The sequence below is a fragment of the Schistocerca nitens genome, chromosome 4 (genome assembly GCF_023898315.1).
Source record: "Schistocerca nitens isolate TAMUIC-IGC-003100 chromosome 4, iqSchNite1.1, whole genome shotgun sequence".
Lineage (NCBI taxonomy): Eukaryota > Metazoa > Arthropoda > Insecta > Orthoptera > Acrididae > Schistocerca > Schistocerca nitens.
In genome coordinates, this window is record NC_064617.1 from 85,156,693 (window position 1) to 85,173,520 (window position 16,828).

At 44.0% G+C, this 16,828-nt stretch overlaps 1 protein-coding gene across 1 annotated transcript in view; it reads right to left on the reverse strand.

The window, feature by feature from the left end:
* Positions 1-4,367: 4,367 nt before the first annotated feature.
* The window catches only part of LOC126253452 (UDP-glucosyltransferase 2-like), a 44,737-nt gene continuing 32,276 nt past the window's right edge, over positions 4,368-16,828 (reverse strand). Inside the window, exons 4-7 of the mRNA XM_049954798.1 lie at positions 11,747-12,206; positions 9,223-9,442; positions 7,287-7,506; positions 4,368-5,701 (exon numbers count right to left, since the gene is read on the reverse strand). Of these exons, the coding sequence (XP_049810755.1) occupies positions 5,425-5,701; positions 7,287-7,506; positions 9,223-9,442; positions 11,747-12,206 (1,177 nt within the window). The 3' untranslated portion in view covers positions 4,368-5,424. The remainder of the gene's footprint in view (positions 5,702-7,286; positions 7,507-9,222; positions 9,443-11,746; positions 12,207-16,828) is intronic.

Genomic DNA, 16,828 nt, shown 5'->3' on the forward strand with positions numbered 1-16,828 from the left:
TGAAGCCACCGGAGGTATTAATTACAGTCAGTCGTTTAGTAATCTCTTAGCTCCTTCCTTATCTCAATCTGAGAAATACGTTTCAGTTATGGAACTGTTATATGCTACGTTGATAACGAGTCTATCAACAACAGAATCCACGAAGCCAACCAGGCGCCGCATTTTCTCCTTTTATGAGGTGCTGTTCTATATCCGGCCAGCATTCGGCAGTGTCACGTGAAAAAGCTGCGTGCGTTAGTTCCACTAGTCTGGCAGCTCAACAGTCTTGTTATTTCTCGGGCCAAACCCCTTCTCCAGATGAGTTTTGTTGGGTTCAAGTTGTAATTGTACAGTGGCAAATGAAGAAATGCAGCATTTGTATGGTGTGCTCGATGCTGTGAAAATGATTCTTTTCCATGTTTCAAGTAGGAGTAATCAGCTGAATTACGGGCCTATATCACTAACCTCGATTTGCAGTATGGTTTTGGAACATATACTGTATTCGAACATTATGAAGTACCTCGAAGAAAATGATTTATTGACACAATCAGCACAGATTCAGAAAATATCGTTCTTGTGAACCACTGCTAGCTCTTTATACTCATGAAGTAATAAGTGCTATTGACAGGGCATCTCAAATTGATTCCATATTTTTCAATTTCCAGAAGACCGTCGACATCGTTCCTCACAAGCAGTCTTCTAACTAAACTGCGTGCCTACGGAGTATCGCCTCAGTTGTGCGACTGGATTCGTGATTTCCTGTCAGAAAGGTCACAGTTCGTAGTAATAGACGGAAAGTCATCGAGTAAAACAGAAGTAACATCCGGCGCTCCCCAAGGAAGTGTTATAGGCCCTCTATTGTTCCTGATCTATATTAACGACATAGGAGACTATCTGAGTCGCCGCCTTAGATTGTTTGCAGATGATTCTGTCATTTACCGTCTTGTAAAGTCATCAGATGATCAAAGCGACTTGCAAAATGATTTAGATAAGATATCTGTATGGTGCGAAAAGTGGCAACTGAACCTGAATAAAGAAAAGTGTGAAGTTATTCACATGAATACTAAAAGATATCAGCTAAATTTCGATTACACGATAAGGCACACAAATCTGAAGGATGTAAATTCAGCTAAATACTTAGGGATTACAATTACAAATAACCTAAATTAAAACGATCACATACATAATATTATGGGTAGAGCAAACCAAAGCCTGCGATTCATTGGTAGAACACTCAGAAGGTGCAACAGGTCTACTAAAGAGACTGCTAACACCACACTTGTCCGCCCTATTCTGGAGTATTGATGTGCGGTGTGGGATCCGCATCAGGTGGGACTGACGGATATCGAAAAAGTACAAAGAAGGGCAACTCGTTTTGTATTATGGCGAAATAGGGGAGGTAGTCTCACTGACTTGATACGTGAATTGGACTGGCAATCATTAAAACAAAGGCGTTTTTGGTTGCGACGGGATCTTCTCATGAAATTTCAATCATCAGTTTTCTCCTCACATTGCGAAAACATTGTTGCCATCCACCTACATAGAATAAAGAACATTTGGTTTTTCATTTTTGCCTTCAAAAATTAAACTTATGTTTTCTTAATTTAAGCAACCTCTATTAACTGCCTTTCATAAAGTATTGATAATTAAGAATTTATATTTGGAATGAAAACAGGAATTTAGAGTGCTGTATGTAATTAGAAACAAGAGGACGTCCATCATTGATAAAAAATGATGAATTTTACAACTGTGAGACGTAGATATTTCAAAGAAAAACAATTACTCAGGTTGAACTTGAACCAGCGAACCAGGAACTCGTTACCTCTGAATTTATGAAAAACAAAAAGAACAACCTATTTCTCGGCACTTTTTAACCGTGTTCTACTGCAGAACAGTAAGCAGCGTCAGCCATTTTCATACTGCGTATCACCGAGCGAGGTGGCGCAGTGGTTAGCACATGGACTCGCATTCGGGAGGACGACGGTTCAATCCCGTCTCCAGCCATCCTGATTTAGGTTTTCCGTGACTTCCCTAAATCGTTTCAGGAAAATGCCGGGATGGTTCCTATGAAAGGGCACGGCCGATTTCCTTCTCCATCTTTCCCTACCCGAGCTTGCGCTCCGTCTCTAATGATCTCGTTGTCGACGGGACGTTAAAAGGACGCTAACCTAACCATACTGCGTATTAATAGCGCGACAATCAGACCTCAACAGTGCAGAGACAGTGACTGTACGCTACATAGCTAACACGGTATTGAGAAATACGTCGATGATTGGTAATACGTTTGAATATCTTATTCTTTTAACTTAACTTAGTAATGACGTATCCCATGCATAAGTAGGGCCTACTTCCAAGAGTGCAACAACACCAGTGTACGTGTGATACGACTGGCCTCCGACCAATCAACGCGTTTGTGATTGGTTACATCAGGTTTATTCTTATGGTGAACGGAGTACACCCCCCTATGTTTTACTTATGTTTATCCGTGTAGTTCGTCGTGCGTTTGAGACGTCTCCCGTGTATGCGCGTGTTTATCGTCAGTTTATTCTGCCTTCTAGACCACTAGTCTGTGTGCGCGCGCCTATTTGTCGTAACTCTTTTCGGTGCATCATCGTCACTATCGCCGTCTCCATCTCGCCGCAGTCTTGTCGCAGTTTCACAGCTGCCGTGGCTGCCGTCGCCGCTGCCGATGTTGTTACCCCTGCCGTCACCACCTCCGCCAACTTCGTCAGCCATACATCAACTAGTAACTTCACCGCCACCATACATCCTCCAACCACGACTAATATTTACACAAGCCCCTCCCATCACCTGCTATCTTCACCTGAAGGTCTTCCACCTTTCATCAGGCCTAACCCATCCCTCAGTCCTCGCCCCTCCAGACATGCCTTCCTCAGCGGCTCCCTCTTCTGATCCAGCACGAGGACCAGCATCATCAAGTACAGCACCAACACCAGAACTGTCACCACCATACATCACCATAGACTCAGCCAGATCGTTTCTGCAATAGGTTCCTGGACTGTGGCACCCCTTTCCAAACAATCCCATCACCTGTTACCTTCAGTTGTGCCCACCACATCTTCCTTACATACGAACATACAAAAGACCGCCAAATGTCTCAGCACTGACACTACCCCTACCCCTGATAAAAAAAAAGCATCTAAACTAACGGAAAGCCCAGACTTCACGGACCGCCACATCAACCCATCTGCCACTAAGTCCACAGAACTTCATACCTTCCTCCTGTCCTGACTTCAACTTCCTAAAATTCAAAACCCTCCTCCTTAAAACCAGACAATATATCCCTTACATACCCATTACTTAAATAATCCCTAGAAATGACTCCGTCCTCATCAAATCCCCTGATCGAAATTTCAGACCAAACTCCTCCAGGTGATCCCTGTGTCATTTTTGGTCCCTATGCAAACCTTTCATCCTTTCCCATAAACTCCACGACCAAGCAACCACAACCTTCTCACCATGCACCAACCACCGTCATCAGACGGATCGACGTGGACACTATGATGGTGGAGGAGGGGGAGTCACAGCTCAACTGCCACTACATCTGTTTTTATATCTTCTTTTGTGACACTAATTTTCCACTCATCTGTGTATATATTTTAATTAGTCACTGAACCAACTTTTTACATTTTACTTATGGAACTGAAGATCTGTCTTTCTGTTGTACAAACTGTTTCTCTTGTCAACCACCACATCCAATCTTTATATTATGTTTTTCAAAATTTCCCTCTTATGTGGCAGAAGAAAGGCAAATGTATTCGCTGACAGTCAGCGCCTTGCTGATATGGGGTGGGGGTGTGAAATAACAAAGAAAAAAATATTCTGTTGACACATGTAAGCTGTAGTCCAAAATTTCTAGGATGCAGATGAGATGAAAAGGACTTTTACTAAAGTGAACCGATCATGACTACAAGAAAATAAGTCGTAAACTTAACTTGTTAAACACAATATCATTTATTTAATTATGAAGAAACAGTGTAACAGTTTATTAATGCCATATATGAGTTACAACATCTTGGCTCTTTTTTTTTAATCCCTCTGTGTATACAGCAGCTCTCACATCGCTAATGTAATTGTATGACGAATGGGTTTCTACAGTTGTTTTTTGCTCTCATTCTCAGGTTATATGATTACAAGTACTTTCCAAATGCTTAGTTTGTAGACTAACAAATTATTCAAGTTACAAGCTGATTGCTTTTTTTTGCAGGGAAGCTATTTCACTCAGCTTCAGAAAACGCGAAAAAATTACACACTTCAAAATGTTCTTAATTTTTTTATTTCATGAAGTGTCCTGAAGAGGATGAAATATTATTTACAAATAGTGCTCCACATAGAAGAATGTATGTGTGGTGCCCCTTTTAAGAGCCGTCAGGCGCATTTTGTCTGGTTTTTCGGTAGATATTTGCATTTTCGTTTTTACAATGCTGGAATCAGTCCAAACAAATATTGCTCATCACACATTTCGTACGGTGCCCCAGGGTCAACGGAAAGCGTCGGTTTGTTTCCCATTACTACAAAAATGATTTTAAAGCTGGATTTTCTGTGCCCGTTCGACAAAGCGGTCCCAAATGGGTCTATTACGGTATTCGTTGCATCGATATTTACTAGCAAGAACATTAAGGCACGCAGAATAACCCGTACCCCAGGCAACAACTGAGCAGCGTTGCAACATGGCGACAGCAACCAGTGTGTACCAGGGCGGCACGTGTTTGCTGATTTATTTAATTATGAAGAAACTGTATAACAGTTTAATGCCATATGCAAGTTACAACATTTTGGCTCTGTTTCTATATCCTGTATTTGTATACAGCAGCTCACACATTGCTAAGGTAATTCTTCGTGGTTTACTCTACATACATATCGATAAAAGAGTATCATACTAAACTAAGGTGACACCACTCTTTTGAATCGGCATATAAAAGTCCGCCTTAAAAATTATTTTGTTTGTAACGGGAAGTAAGCCAGCACTTTCCATTGACACTGTGTGTCGCATGAAAGATGTTACGAGCAGTGTTTGTTTGGACTGACTCCAGCCACATATGCATAGGTATGTACACCTATGAAACTTTCGTCGAGGTTGTATCATATGAAATACCACGTACAAAATTTTTAAACTTCACTTGTACAAATCGCAGAACTCAAAACAGTATTTTGAATTGTATAGCCAGCCGTTCAAACGAAAACTGTACTTCAAATAACAACAATAACAATGTAGTCATACACACAGCCTTTTTCCCACTTGCAACATTACACAACTTAGATTTAAAAGTTTTATACGTTGTATTTCATACGACACAAACACGACATAGATTTCACAAATCTGTGTGAATGTATATATTCCAACATTCCACTTGAGACATTCAAGCTCATGCTCAGTGAATTAGTAGGCAAATAGACTTCTGTATAACAGAAGATTACACGTCCTCAGTTCGTTTTCAGTTTCTTGGATTTAAACAATTTGTGGATTAGAAAGCTAGCAATGTGGTAGAGAGCTATACAAAAGGCCATTACAACAGCCAGCAAGAAGGCAACGACATCTAGCAGCAGGTATTGGTACCAGGCCAAGTCTCTTCCACCACTACGCAGATGTGGGGCTCCATTGTGGCGAAGTACATACTCGATCCACTTCACAGCTTTAGGCAGGCTCTCTTCCTTATGCTCACGGTATACAGCTGACAACCGCTTCATGTTCTCGCTGAATCTGTAGAAAGAAAGAAAGAAGGTTGATGACAATGCATTTCTGCAGTGCCTGAAAGCGATAACAGGCCATACTTCAGTGCGCAACAGTGACTAGCAGAATCAAGATAGCTAATTTTTGGTAAATCGCATGGAGACATGATATGAAATATTCGCACTGCAAGTCTGGTCGTTGCAGGGGAAGCAAATATGAAAACGAAACTGAGCGGGAGGAATTTGGGTGCAGAAGGTATTTATGATTGGAACAGGGAAAGGACCTGGTCATGTTAAGAGGGCTCACCTTACGATCAAAAAATTGTGTAGCAGAAGATGGACACCCAATGAAGACGTAATTAGGTTTTACAGTGAGTTCCTCCCATCAACAACGCATTGATGGAGACAGTTTTCTAGAAACTGAGGAGCAAATAATATTCTTAAAAGCAAGAAAAATAACTAAGTCTAAAATGTGCGTCCATTTTATTTAAACATTTATAAAAAAAAATATTGACTGGCAGTGCTCATAATAATTCAGGGAGGTGATGGGCATTTCGAGACACCTCAGTACGATATGAGGTAATATAGAGCAAGAGTGTTTTCGGTTTTCATTTCTATGTAATTTTGGTATTATCAAGCCTACTGAACAATATAAATTCCAGTGAAAATGAGGTGACATCATCAAACATAACCCTTGTGATATGGTTCACAATAAGGTACAGAATATATCGGTATCTTGAGTAAGCTAAAGTGTAGATACAGATCACACAGAAACGTGTTCGAGTAACTGGAGGTTATCCGAGACGCTTGATGTCTCTTAAGAAAAATCAGCTTCATGAGTGACATGGTAGCCCTCCTGTTGCCCAATCCACCAATTTGAAATTATCGAAAGGGTAGCTAACTGGTTAGAAAATCAATGACACTGTGTTGTTTCTCAGCTTTAATCGAAAACGTTGGGGATACTGTGGTACACAAATTCCATCTCGTCATGCCACTAGCCAGTGTAGATACTGTATTATTTGGTGAGTTCTGAAGTTGTAGGCAGACTGTCCTTCCAAGTCACCTCTCTTCTACAGTAAAGGAATAGGCTGCTGAGAATGGTACACTAGTCTTAACAATGCAGTAACTCTGATTGTCCACACTGCGATTAGAATATGTAAAGGCATCGAGCCTGTTAGTTTCACTTCAGTTCCTGTACATTAAGACTACTGAAGATTTAAAAGTGTTCAGTAACGTCGTTTCTACACAAAAATTGCCCATACGTCAGAGTCATAAATCGTACAGTATAGAACGGCATCGTCCAAACTCCTGTTCGTGCTACCCATTTCAGTGGAGCATATTTGTATAAATAATAAAATATCTATTAACTTAAGAATCTAGTAACAAAAAAATGGTTCAAATGGCTCTGAGCACTATGGGACTCAACTGCTGAGGTCATTAGTCCCCTAGAACTTAGAACTAGTTAAACCTAACTAACCTAAGGACATCACAAACATCCATGCCCGAGGCAGGATTCGAACCTGCGACCGTAGCGGTCTTGCGGTTCCAGACTGCAGCGCCTTTAACCGGAATCTAGTAACATTAACACTGATTCATTGACACATAGTATTTCGTACCTTTTATCCTCAATAATCGTTCGAATACCGTCCGAAATCGTGTCTTTTGTGACGTCCCACAATTTGAGCTCTATGCCAACACCAGCGTCGACCATTTTCGCTACATTATGTTGCTGGTCGCCGAAGATGGGAATCCCCAGTAGAGGAACCCCGTGATAGGCAGCCTCGTTAAAGCTCTGCAGACCGCCCTGAGTGATGAACACACGGACATTGGGATGTGCTGGAAAGCAAAAAACAAAAAAGTTTATAAAAGTTGCACAAACAATCATACTTTTCTAACTTGCTCAAAAATTCCTATATGTATACATGTATCAATAATATGTAAGGCAGGACAGTGTACATAGCGAACCAGTATCATTCCCACTCTTCGCTCCCCTTTCCAACTCCATTAGTGAATGGCGCAAGAGAACTACAGTAGTTAAACCTTTGTACAACGCTGAATGCATGCAATATCACTACGCGAGATATTGGTAGAAGCAAGGACGTTCGGTATTTTTTGAATCGCCTTATGGCAAGTGCCCTCGTAGAATCTGTTCAAAGTGTTAAGCTACGTTAGCCGTATTTGGGCACTAAAATGAATCAATGCTTTCCGAGATAAACACGTGTTTATAGGAAGGACCGCGCGACGCTTGGTAGCGGATTGCAGCACAGTAGTGCATTGGCGCTCCGTCTTGAGGGTTCGTAAAAATCACGTCAGTGACCTGTGCCTCCTATGATACAGCGTAATCTACAGCCGCACACGAAAAGTGGTTACTGTTTGTCGCATAGGTGTGAACGCGCCCTAACAGACCGACCATTATCCAGGAGGAACATGTAGCTAGTGTCCCAGAAGCGCATTACATCGGATATGGGCACAGACTACGAGAAACGAATGCATAACCGTTGTCAAATATACTGTAGATTACCCCAGGTTGTCAATCATTTCCACTGCACTATCCCACGGAACCTCCTATGCTCTTTTTAGTGCTCTCATGACCGTATCTCTCTTCCTGCATTTAACTGCTGAGACGTCTGTGTGCTAGCAGTACCGTAAGTTTCTCCAGCCAGTGAACGCTTGGACAGAGGACTGGGTAGTCCATAGCTAACTTCATTGGGGCAAAGGCGCTCTGCTATGACTCTGAACCTCGCTACTGAACCCTGGCTACTGAAACCAAAAAATTGATGGCTTGGCACCTCAGACTATCCCTGCGTGCACCCCATTGCCCCAGCCTGTTACTGTATGTCACGGGGTGTACATTTTGAATCTAGTCACCAGAGAGCCGCTTACAACGTCTAAGTGTGGCAAACTAAGTTGCTACCTCGCCAGTGTCTTGCAGCGACTCCAATAATTAGACGTTCCGTCCAGGATCAGTTTACTTCAACAGGAAACGAAGGAATTAGCACTGTTATCGTGGAAAGATCTTCATCGGAATGGTTATGATGACATAGTGGTAAGTTCCTATGGGACCAAACTGCTGTGGTAATCGGTCCCTAGGCTTGCGCACTACTTAATCTAACTTAATGAAACTTACGCTAAGGACAACACACACATCCATGCCTGAGGGAGGAATCGAACCTCCGACGGGGGGAGCAGCGCGAACCGTGGCAAGGCGCCCTACACCGCGTGACTAACCAATATGGTGACATCTGTAATTTGACGGAAGTCATGGCTTGCACATTGGTGGTCAGATATTCTACCGATCAAATGACCAAATATAGCTGATGATTCTTTTTTCCATGATAGGCACGCGAGCCAGTTATTTCCAAAAATAGAGCCATACAACCAGACAGTAGTAACCCATTGCGAACAATAGAGAAGGGAGTTTCTGCTGCCTAGATCTGCAGGAAGTTCCCATATGATTCTTGCAAAATCGATTAATTTTCAGGAAATGAGACAGACAAATGCTGGAAAGAGAAATACAAATTAAGTTTGGTACTTGCGATGTTGGTGACATACCCAATATAGCCTGCTGAGGCAGCCACTTTGAGACTTTGACGTTGGGCGGCAGGTCGTCCATATCGGCCTCCCACTTCCACAGCACCCTCTGTGGGATTTTTCTGAAACCCTCGAGAAACGCCAGCCTCTTATCTTCAGGCATCGAACTCCCTATGACAGTGGAACCCATACTGAAGTATACGGCGCCGTGTTCTGCTCCATCCAGCCACTCCTGTAGGTCCTGATCGTGGAAGCAAACACTGAGCTGTAAGCACCTGTAATAGCTGGTCTTCAAGTTCATCAAGGGAATTTCAAGGCAGATGTGCCGTAAACCGTAACTAAACGTACGTGCGCATCACTCTTTCCCACATGCAAATACAATCATGCAAATATACCACTCCACCAGTAACCAATTGTGAAGAACAAATGAAAAAGTAATATTCACTGTAATTAACAGTCCAGATTCCTCCACGAAATGGAAATGTGGCATTGGTATAGTAATAGTGTAGTCTCTACTTTGGCTATGCACATTACAAAAGATTTGGGCCTAACATCCAGTAAACCATCAGGCCATTCGATACGCAGAACAAACTCTGATTTGATATGGGTCAGAAAGGATGTTGGCAGTTTCTTTTTCAGGGCAACCCTCCTAGCATTCACTTTGACGATTCACATCATATCACATCACTTCCAAATCTGGATGGCTGGATAAGGCGCTGAACTATGTTCGCCCTGAATAGTCCCACTGTCTTTACCACTGCGTTGCCTCGCTATGACCCATAAAGTCTCTGTCATGTCTCAATTTAGTCGTGAGCAAAGCTTAGTGTCTCGTCACTGTTTGGAAAAGGATGACAAAGTGGTCATTTGGACCATTTCGGGAGGGTAAAATCCTTGTATCTGATTAGGTACAGACTGCAGACTCTACAGCGTTCACTGTATCACCAAGTGTCTTATCACGGCCTTTAGAAATGGCTTGTAGGCACAGGAAATGTTCATCATGGTAGAATGTCGGAGAGAGTAACACAATTCAACCGTCATCTACATCTCGGTTGAGGTAAACAACGAACTCCAACGACGAATTTAGGACGTACAGCTGTCTCAGGTGTTTCAGTTTCCCAGGAAACTACGCGCCAGAAGTTCAGAGCAGCTGGTCAGTGTGCCAGGTGTCCAGTAGTGCGTGTTCTGCATGCCGAAGTACAGGACTTAAACTTTTGTGTTCTGCCTCGTCAAAAAGGTCCACAGCACGAGCGTCTATGGAAGGGATTCCAGTGGTGGTTTCCCGTTGCCTTCCACTGATGATATAATAATGAGGACAACACAACACCCACTCCCTGAGCGGAGGAAATCGACACAGCCGGGAATCGAACCCGCGCCCCTTGGCGTGACAAACCGCCGCGCTGACTATTCAGCTATTGGGGTGGACAAGTACAGGGAAGGTCCTATTTATTATGGAGCACGCTTATATGAGGAAGTACGCTCATTTTTGTTGAGCCCTACTTCAGTTTTCAAAAAAATTATCGGCATAAGTTCCCGATATAGTAACAAGAAAAGACTGAGAATGAATCTGTTTGGTGGTGATGGGATCCAGTGGTTAGGGAGGCACCACATCAGATGAACTTAGAGGGCCTCATGGTGGTCAGAGGGGGTTGAGAGGTACTGACAAAGTAATGTAACGACGTCCATATTTTCTGACGTGGTAAAGGTCCAAGACTCCCTGTTTGATACCGATAGCGCCTATCTGCATGAAGCTGCTCCGGTGGGTGAAGTTCTTGTAAAGTTCGTCAGTGAGGTCACCTAATATGAATCCTGCAGAGGAAGCCTGGGAGTGGACATTTAGTCCTTAGCCTGTCACTGAGGACCATTCAAGGACCTGTACACAGTCCTTGTTGAGAATTGGAATGGACTACCAATAGAGCTCTTTAAACTCCCCGTACAAAGCATGACACACCTGCTATCATGCGCTTGTGATAATAGTAAGCATATTCCTAATGAACAATTTTCTTTTCGCGGAAGTGATTTTCCCAGCTACTGAGCGAGATGGTGCCGTGGTTAAGACACTGGGCTCCCATTCTCGTTGATGGAGATTCAAATTAGCGTCAAGATGCTGTGAGTTCCATAAATCGCTTTACGCGATTATCAGGATGTTTACTTTCAAAAGTACACTGCCGACATCCTTTCCATTCCCTCCACAATTCGAGCTCGCATTCATTCCATCTGTAACAAGCTCGACGTCGACTGCACATTAGATACTCACCTTCCTACCTTTTTAGTTTCGTTATCAAATTTTGTTATGTATCTTGTTTCGAGGTTTTCTGTAACTACATGTCCTGGAGAAAGTTGTACCTTGTTGTTCTGCATTTCGATACACTTTTGAGGAATTCATTTGTTGATGGTGTTATGTTTTTGGGTATGTATGTAATGTTATTATGATAGTCTTAAAATTATATACTGCACTTTAAAATTAGTGATAATTTTGTTATTTTTATAAGTCAGGTGGTGTCAAAGTGATTTGTACTAATGTAACGACAGAAGAATGCGTAGTTACCTTAGGAAGAGGTGCTGGGTTTGGTTCCACATGTAGTCCAGTCAGTTCTATCATGTGCGGCAGGTACGGTCGAGGGTAGTTTATACTGAAATGGTTACCCATAAGCATCAAACTGAAATTTTTTTCAGTTTCATAAACTGATGGAACGTCAGGCCCGAAATATTTCCTCTTGATTTCTTCTTGGTGCGGCATCATTACGTAGAAGTAGCGATAGTTCGTGTAAAGCCATACCCATGTCATGTAAAGCCTCTCCCAGAATGACATGTGGTGTGAAAAGGGCACCATAAAGCTTGGAATGTAAGCGGGATTGCTGGGGTTTTCATCGGTCCAGAGGCTGGGTACGCCTGCGTTTATGCTGATGTACCCGACGAGAGGCGGGGAGCCCACTTTATGAACCAAACCGTAGAAGCACGGCGACAGTAACCGTTCCAAAATGACCAGGTCGAATTTTGGAGGTGACCTGCAACAAATTTGCGTGTTAGTGCGCTATTGCTACCTGAACACGTTGAAGAAATACTGGATTAATCTAACTAGTACAACATGCGGCTTACGACAAATAGCAAAACTTCCATAAAAAAAGAAGAAAAATGATGACTTGGACCTCATTTTTACATTGTACAGAAAGAGACTTCATAAATTATAGGAAACTGGACAGAATAAAATGAATACTATGGTATCCATTTCTAATGCTTGTTTTCTAACTCTTCTGCAACGCATTGACGGTTTCATTGAAGTCCATACCCCCCCTCCCCCCACTAAGTTGTCTGGGGTATTGAATTTCAGATAAGAATGATAGATGGCTTTTATTCCATTCATTGGTCGACTAGGGATCTCGTTTAAAGCCCACACTTTAGCTGCGACATCTCGATCAACTGTTACGAAAGAGTGTTAGTATAATCTTCCTCACTCGTCACTTTTGAAATGACACGTCTGACTATTGCTGATTTGCTATTGCGTCAATGGAAAACTAATAATTGAAAGGGCTTTCATTTATAATTACCCTGTTGCAGATGTTTATTTCAATCTTTTAACCTGTGATTTACGTGTTGTGGTAGTACACTACTGGACATTAAAATTGCTACACCACGAAGATGACGTGCTACAGACGCGAAATTTGACCGACAGGAAGATGATGTTGTGATATGCAAATGATTAGCTTTTCAGAGCATTCACACAAGGTTCGCGCCGGTGGCGACACCTACAACGTGCTGATATGAGGAAAGTTTCCAGCCGATTTCTCATACACAAATAGCACTTGACCCGCGTTGCCTGGTGAAACGTTGTTGTGATGCCTCGTGTAAGGAGGAGAAATGGGTACCATCAGTTTCCGACTTTGATCAAGGTCGGATTGTAGCCTATCGAGATTGCGGTTTATCATATTGCGACGTTGCTGCTCGCGTTGGTCGAGATCCAGTGACTGTTAGAGTATGGAATCGGTGGGTTCAAGAGGGTAACGCGGAACGCCGTGCTGGATCCCAACGGCCTCGTATCACTAGCAGTCGAGATGACAGGCATCGTATCTGCATGGCTGTAAGGATAGTGCAGCCACGTCTCCATCCCTGAGTCAACAGATGGGGGCGTTTGCAACACAACAACCATCTGCACGAACAGTTCGACGACGTTTGCAGCAGCATGGACTACCAGCTCGGAGACCAAGGCTGGCTAGACGCTGCATCACAGGCAGGAGCGCCAGCGATGGTGTACTCAACGACGAACCTGGGTGCAAGAATGGCGAAAGGTCATTTTTTCGGATGAATCCAGGTTCTGTTTACAGCATCATGATGGTCGCATCTAGCATCCGTGTTTGGCGACATCGCGGTGGACACACATTGGAAGCGTGTATTCGTCATCGCCATACTGGTGTATCATCCGGTGTGATGGTATGGGGTGTCATTGGTTACACGTCTCGGTCACCTCTTGTTCGCACTGACGGCACACTGAACAGTGGACTTTACATTTGAGATGTGTTACGACCCGTGGCTCTACCCTTCATTCGATTCCTGCGAAACCCTACATTTCGGCAGGATAATGCACTACCGCATGTTGCAGGTCCTGTACGGGCCTTTCTGGATACAGAAAATGTTCGACTGCTGCTCTGGTCAGCACATTCTCCAGATCTCTCACCAATCGAAACCGTCTGGTCATGGTGGCCGAGCAACTGGCTCGTCGCAATGCGCCAGTCACTACTCTTGATGAACTGTGGTATCGTGTTGAAGCTGCAGGGGCAGCTGTACCTGCACTCGCCATCCAAGCTCTGTTTGACTCAATGCGCAGGCGCATCAAGGCCGTTATTACGGCCAGAGGTGATTGTTCTGGGTACTGATTTCTCAGGATCTATGCACCCAAATTGCGTGAAAATGTAATCACGTGTCAGTTCTAGTATATTTGTCCAACGAATACCCGTTTATCATCTGCATTTCTTCTTGGTGTAGCAATTTTAATGGTCAGTAGTGTATAATTAGCATGTGGAGAACGAATAATACGGTTGAGTGTACGTTAGTAACAATTAAAAGGGATTTAGTAACTGTACAGTAGTCAGAAGGTTTGTTTAAGGAAGGGGAGAGTATCTTCCACTGTTTCTCGCCCTTGTGACACGAGAGTGGAAAGAGCTGCGGGGCTGCACGTTTTGCTTTGAGCGCGTGGTCGCTACTTTGTGTATGCTCGGACGTGCTGCCAGTTCAAGGAGGTAGGCAGCAGCGGATCCATGTGCTTCCCATTGTCTGGAAGTGACGTCACGAAAGTTGCTCCCGCGATCCACGAGAAAGACAGGCATCACAACGAATTTATGGCGTCGTGCTAGTCGGCTTGTCCGCCACATTTCGCGAAAGCTCGTCTCCGTACAGGGCCACAGAGAAATCAATATTTAATTGACAAGGTACTCACGAAAGGTCTTGTCTTTGTCGTTTGCGTTTAAATGCGTACTAGCTCACGGTAGCACAGTCAAGAGTTCTTAAACTCGTCTGAAATATTTACTCGCTCCCCACCGGAGATGGCTGTTGGCACCTAAGTCCTGCAGTGTCACGTGCTGTGACGTAACGCGCCACCGCTTTCTCGTGGGTCTCGAGTCGCCACCATTCTGACCCCCACCGACGCGCAAGTCGCCGAAGTGGCGTCATATCTAAAGGCTTGCACGGGGCGAACTGTCTACCCGACGGGAGGCCCTAGTAACACGACCAGTCTGACAAAGACAGTCGTCGCATCACACATTCGTACACGTGGGACGTAAACCACTAAACGAACATCACAGCTCGATACATCAAATTTGAAGGCTGAAGGAGACAGTTATTCTGATGTACAGACAGTCTTTGAAAGTTAAGTATTTAATTACAGGAATCTGCAACGGTTTTTGCACTAACTGATCGGCCTACCATATGAAATCGCTTATCGACACAGAACGAATGAGCTAGATACATGTTTATTTAAATGTTTAATTAGGTAATGAGAAGTCTCTGAATTGAACAATTTATTGAAGTGAGCATAACTACCCATATAAAACAGATACACGAATATCGCTGCAGCATTTGTTAGAAAACGAAGTACACATGATAACATTTACATTGTAAGTTTTCAGTGATTAATAGCCTGCAGACTAATCCAAGCCCTCTTACTTCATCCTCCGACAGAACCAAGAACACCACGTCATCTGCGTACGGGCGGCAGATGAAAGAATGCCCTCTCATTGTTATCCTCGTCAACCGGCTCCTCAAACCGTGTAACAGTGGCTCAAGAGCGGTGGCGAAAAGGAGCATCGATAGCGGATATCCATGGCGGACAGAGGCCATGATAGTAATAGGGCCCACCACATGGCCATTGACCAGTAATCGCGACGTGGCACCTCGGAGGAGCCGCAAGACGACTTGTATAAATCTGTGGTGGAAGGCCATCCGTCGGAGTACGTTTCCTAGTAAGTCACGACTCACTCTATCAAAGACGCGGTCGAAGTCCACCGTCACTTAGGCACCACGACTGCGGCAGGTCGTAGCCAGAGCTATGACGTCAAGGTAATTGCCGAGTGCTGTCTGAATGTTACTGTCACCACCAGAGCGATGACTTGACGGATGAAGCGCCGAAGGCGAGCAGCAAGAATCCGGCTAAAAATCTTGAAGTCACAATTAAACACGTTCAACGCCTGATCATGTCCAACTCCCCGACCTCCCGACGGCTTGGTGACCGACATAAGGAAGCCTTCTATGAATTTCGGTGGGAGGGCCAGCTGAGCTAACCAAGCTCGTCTCACGATCCGCTTCTCCCAGTACCTCGTCTCCTACCTTCCAAACCTCACAGAAGTTCTACTGTAAAACTTGCGGAGCTCAACTGGAAGAGCACTTGCCTATGAGAAGCAACGATACCGAGTTCGTGTCTCGGTCCGCCATATGGTTTTAATCAGCCAGGAAATTTCATCAGTGCACACTCCGCTGCAAGGAGAAAATTTCATTCCGATGACACATGTCATTGAAGTTTAGGTCGCACACATTCCAACTCTGCGATGCTTCCTACTATAGATAAGCCCCCATTCTTTCGTATACTTCCTTTTGTAGGTGCGTTGTGTGTATTTGTTCTTACACCCCTTACCATACGTGTAACAGTGTGTGGGTTTGGGGGGGACGGTCCCCTCGGGAAAAAAAGCGCCCCCCCCCCCCCCACAGACACAAAAATTAGAAAATTGTTTTAGCGTCCTATCAAGCATCAAGTCCACCCCCAGAAATTTTATCACTCCTGGAAAACTATTTTAGCTATTACATGTCTGCTCTTCAGCCATATGATATTATAGATTGTTTATCACGGCTATAATTTGGGCAGAGTATCAGGGACTTTGGTAACGGCCTTGCCGCAGTGGATACACCGGTTCCCGTCAGATCAACGGAGTTAAGCGCTGTCGGGCGTGGCCGGCAATTGGATGGATGACCATCCAAGCCGCGATGCGCTGTTGCCATTTTTCGGGGTGCACTCAGCCTCGTGATGCCAATTAAGGAGCTACAAGACCGAATAATAGCGGCTGCAGTCAATGAAAACCATCATAAAGACCGGGAGAGCGGTGTGCTGACCACATGCCCCATCTATCTGCATCCTCATCTGATGATG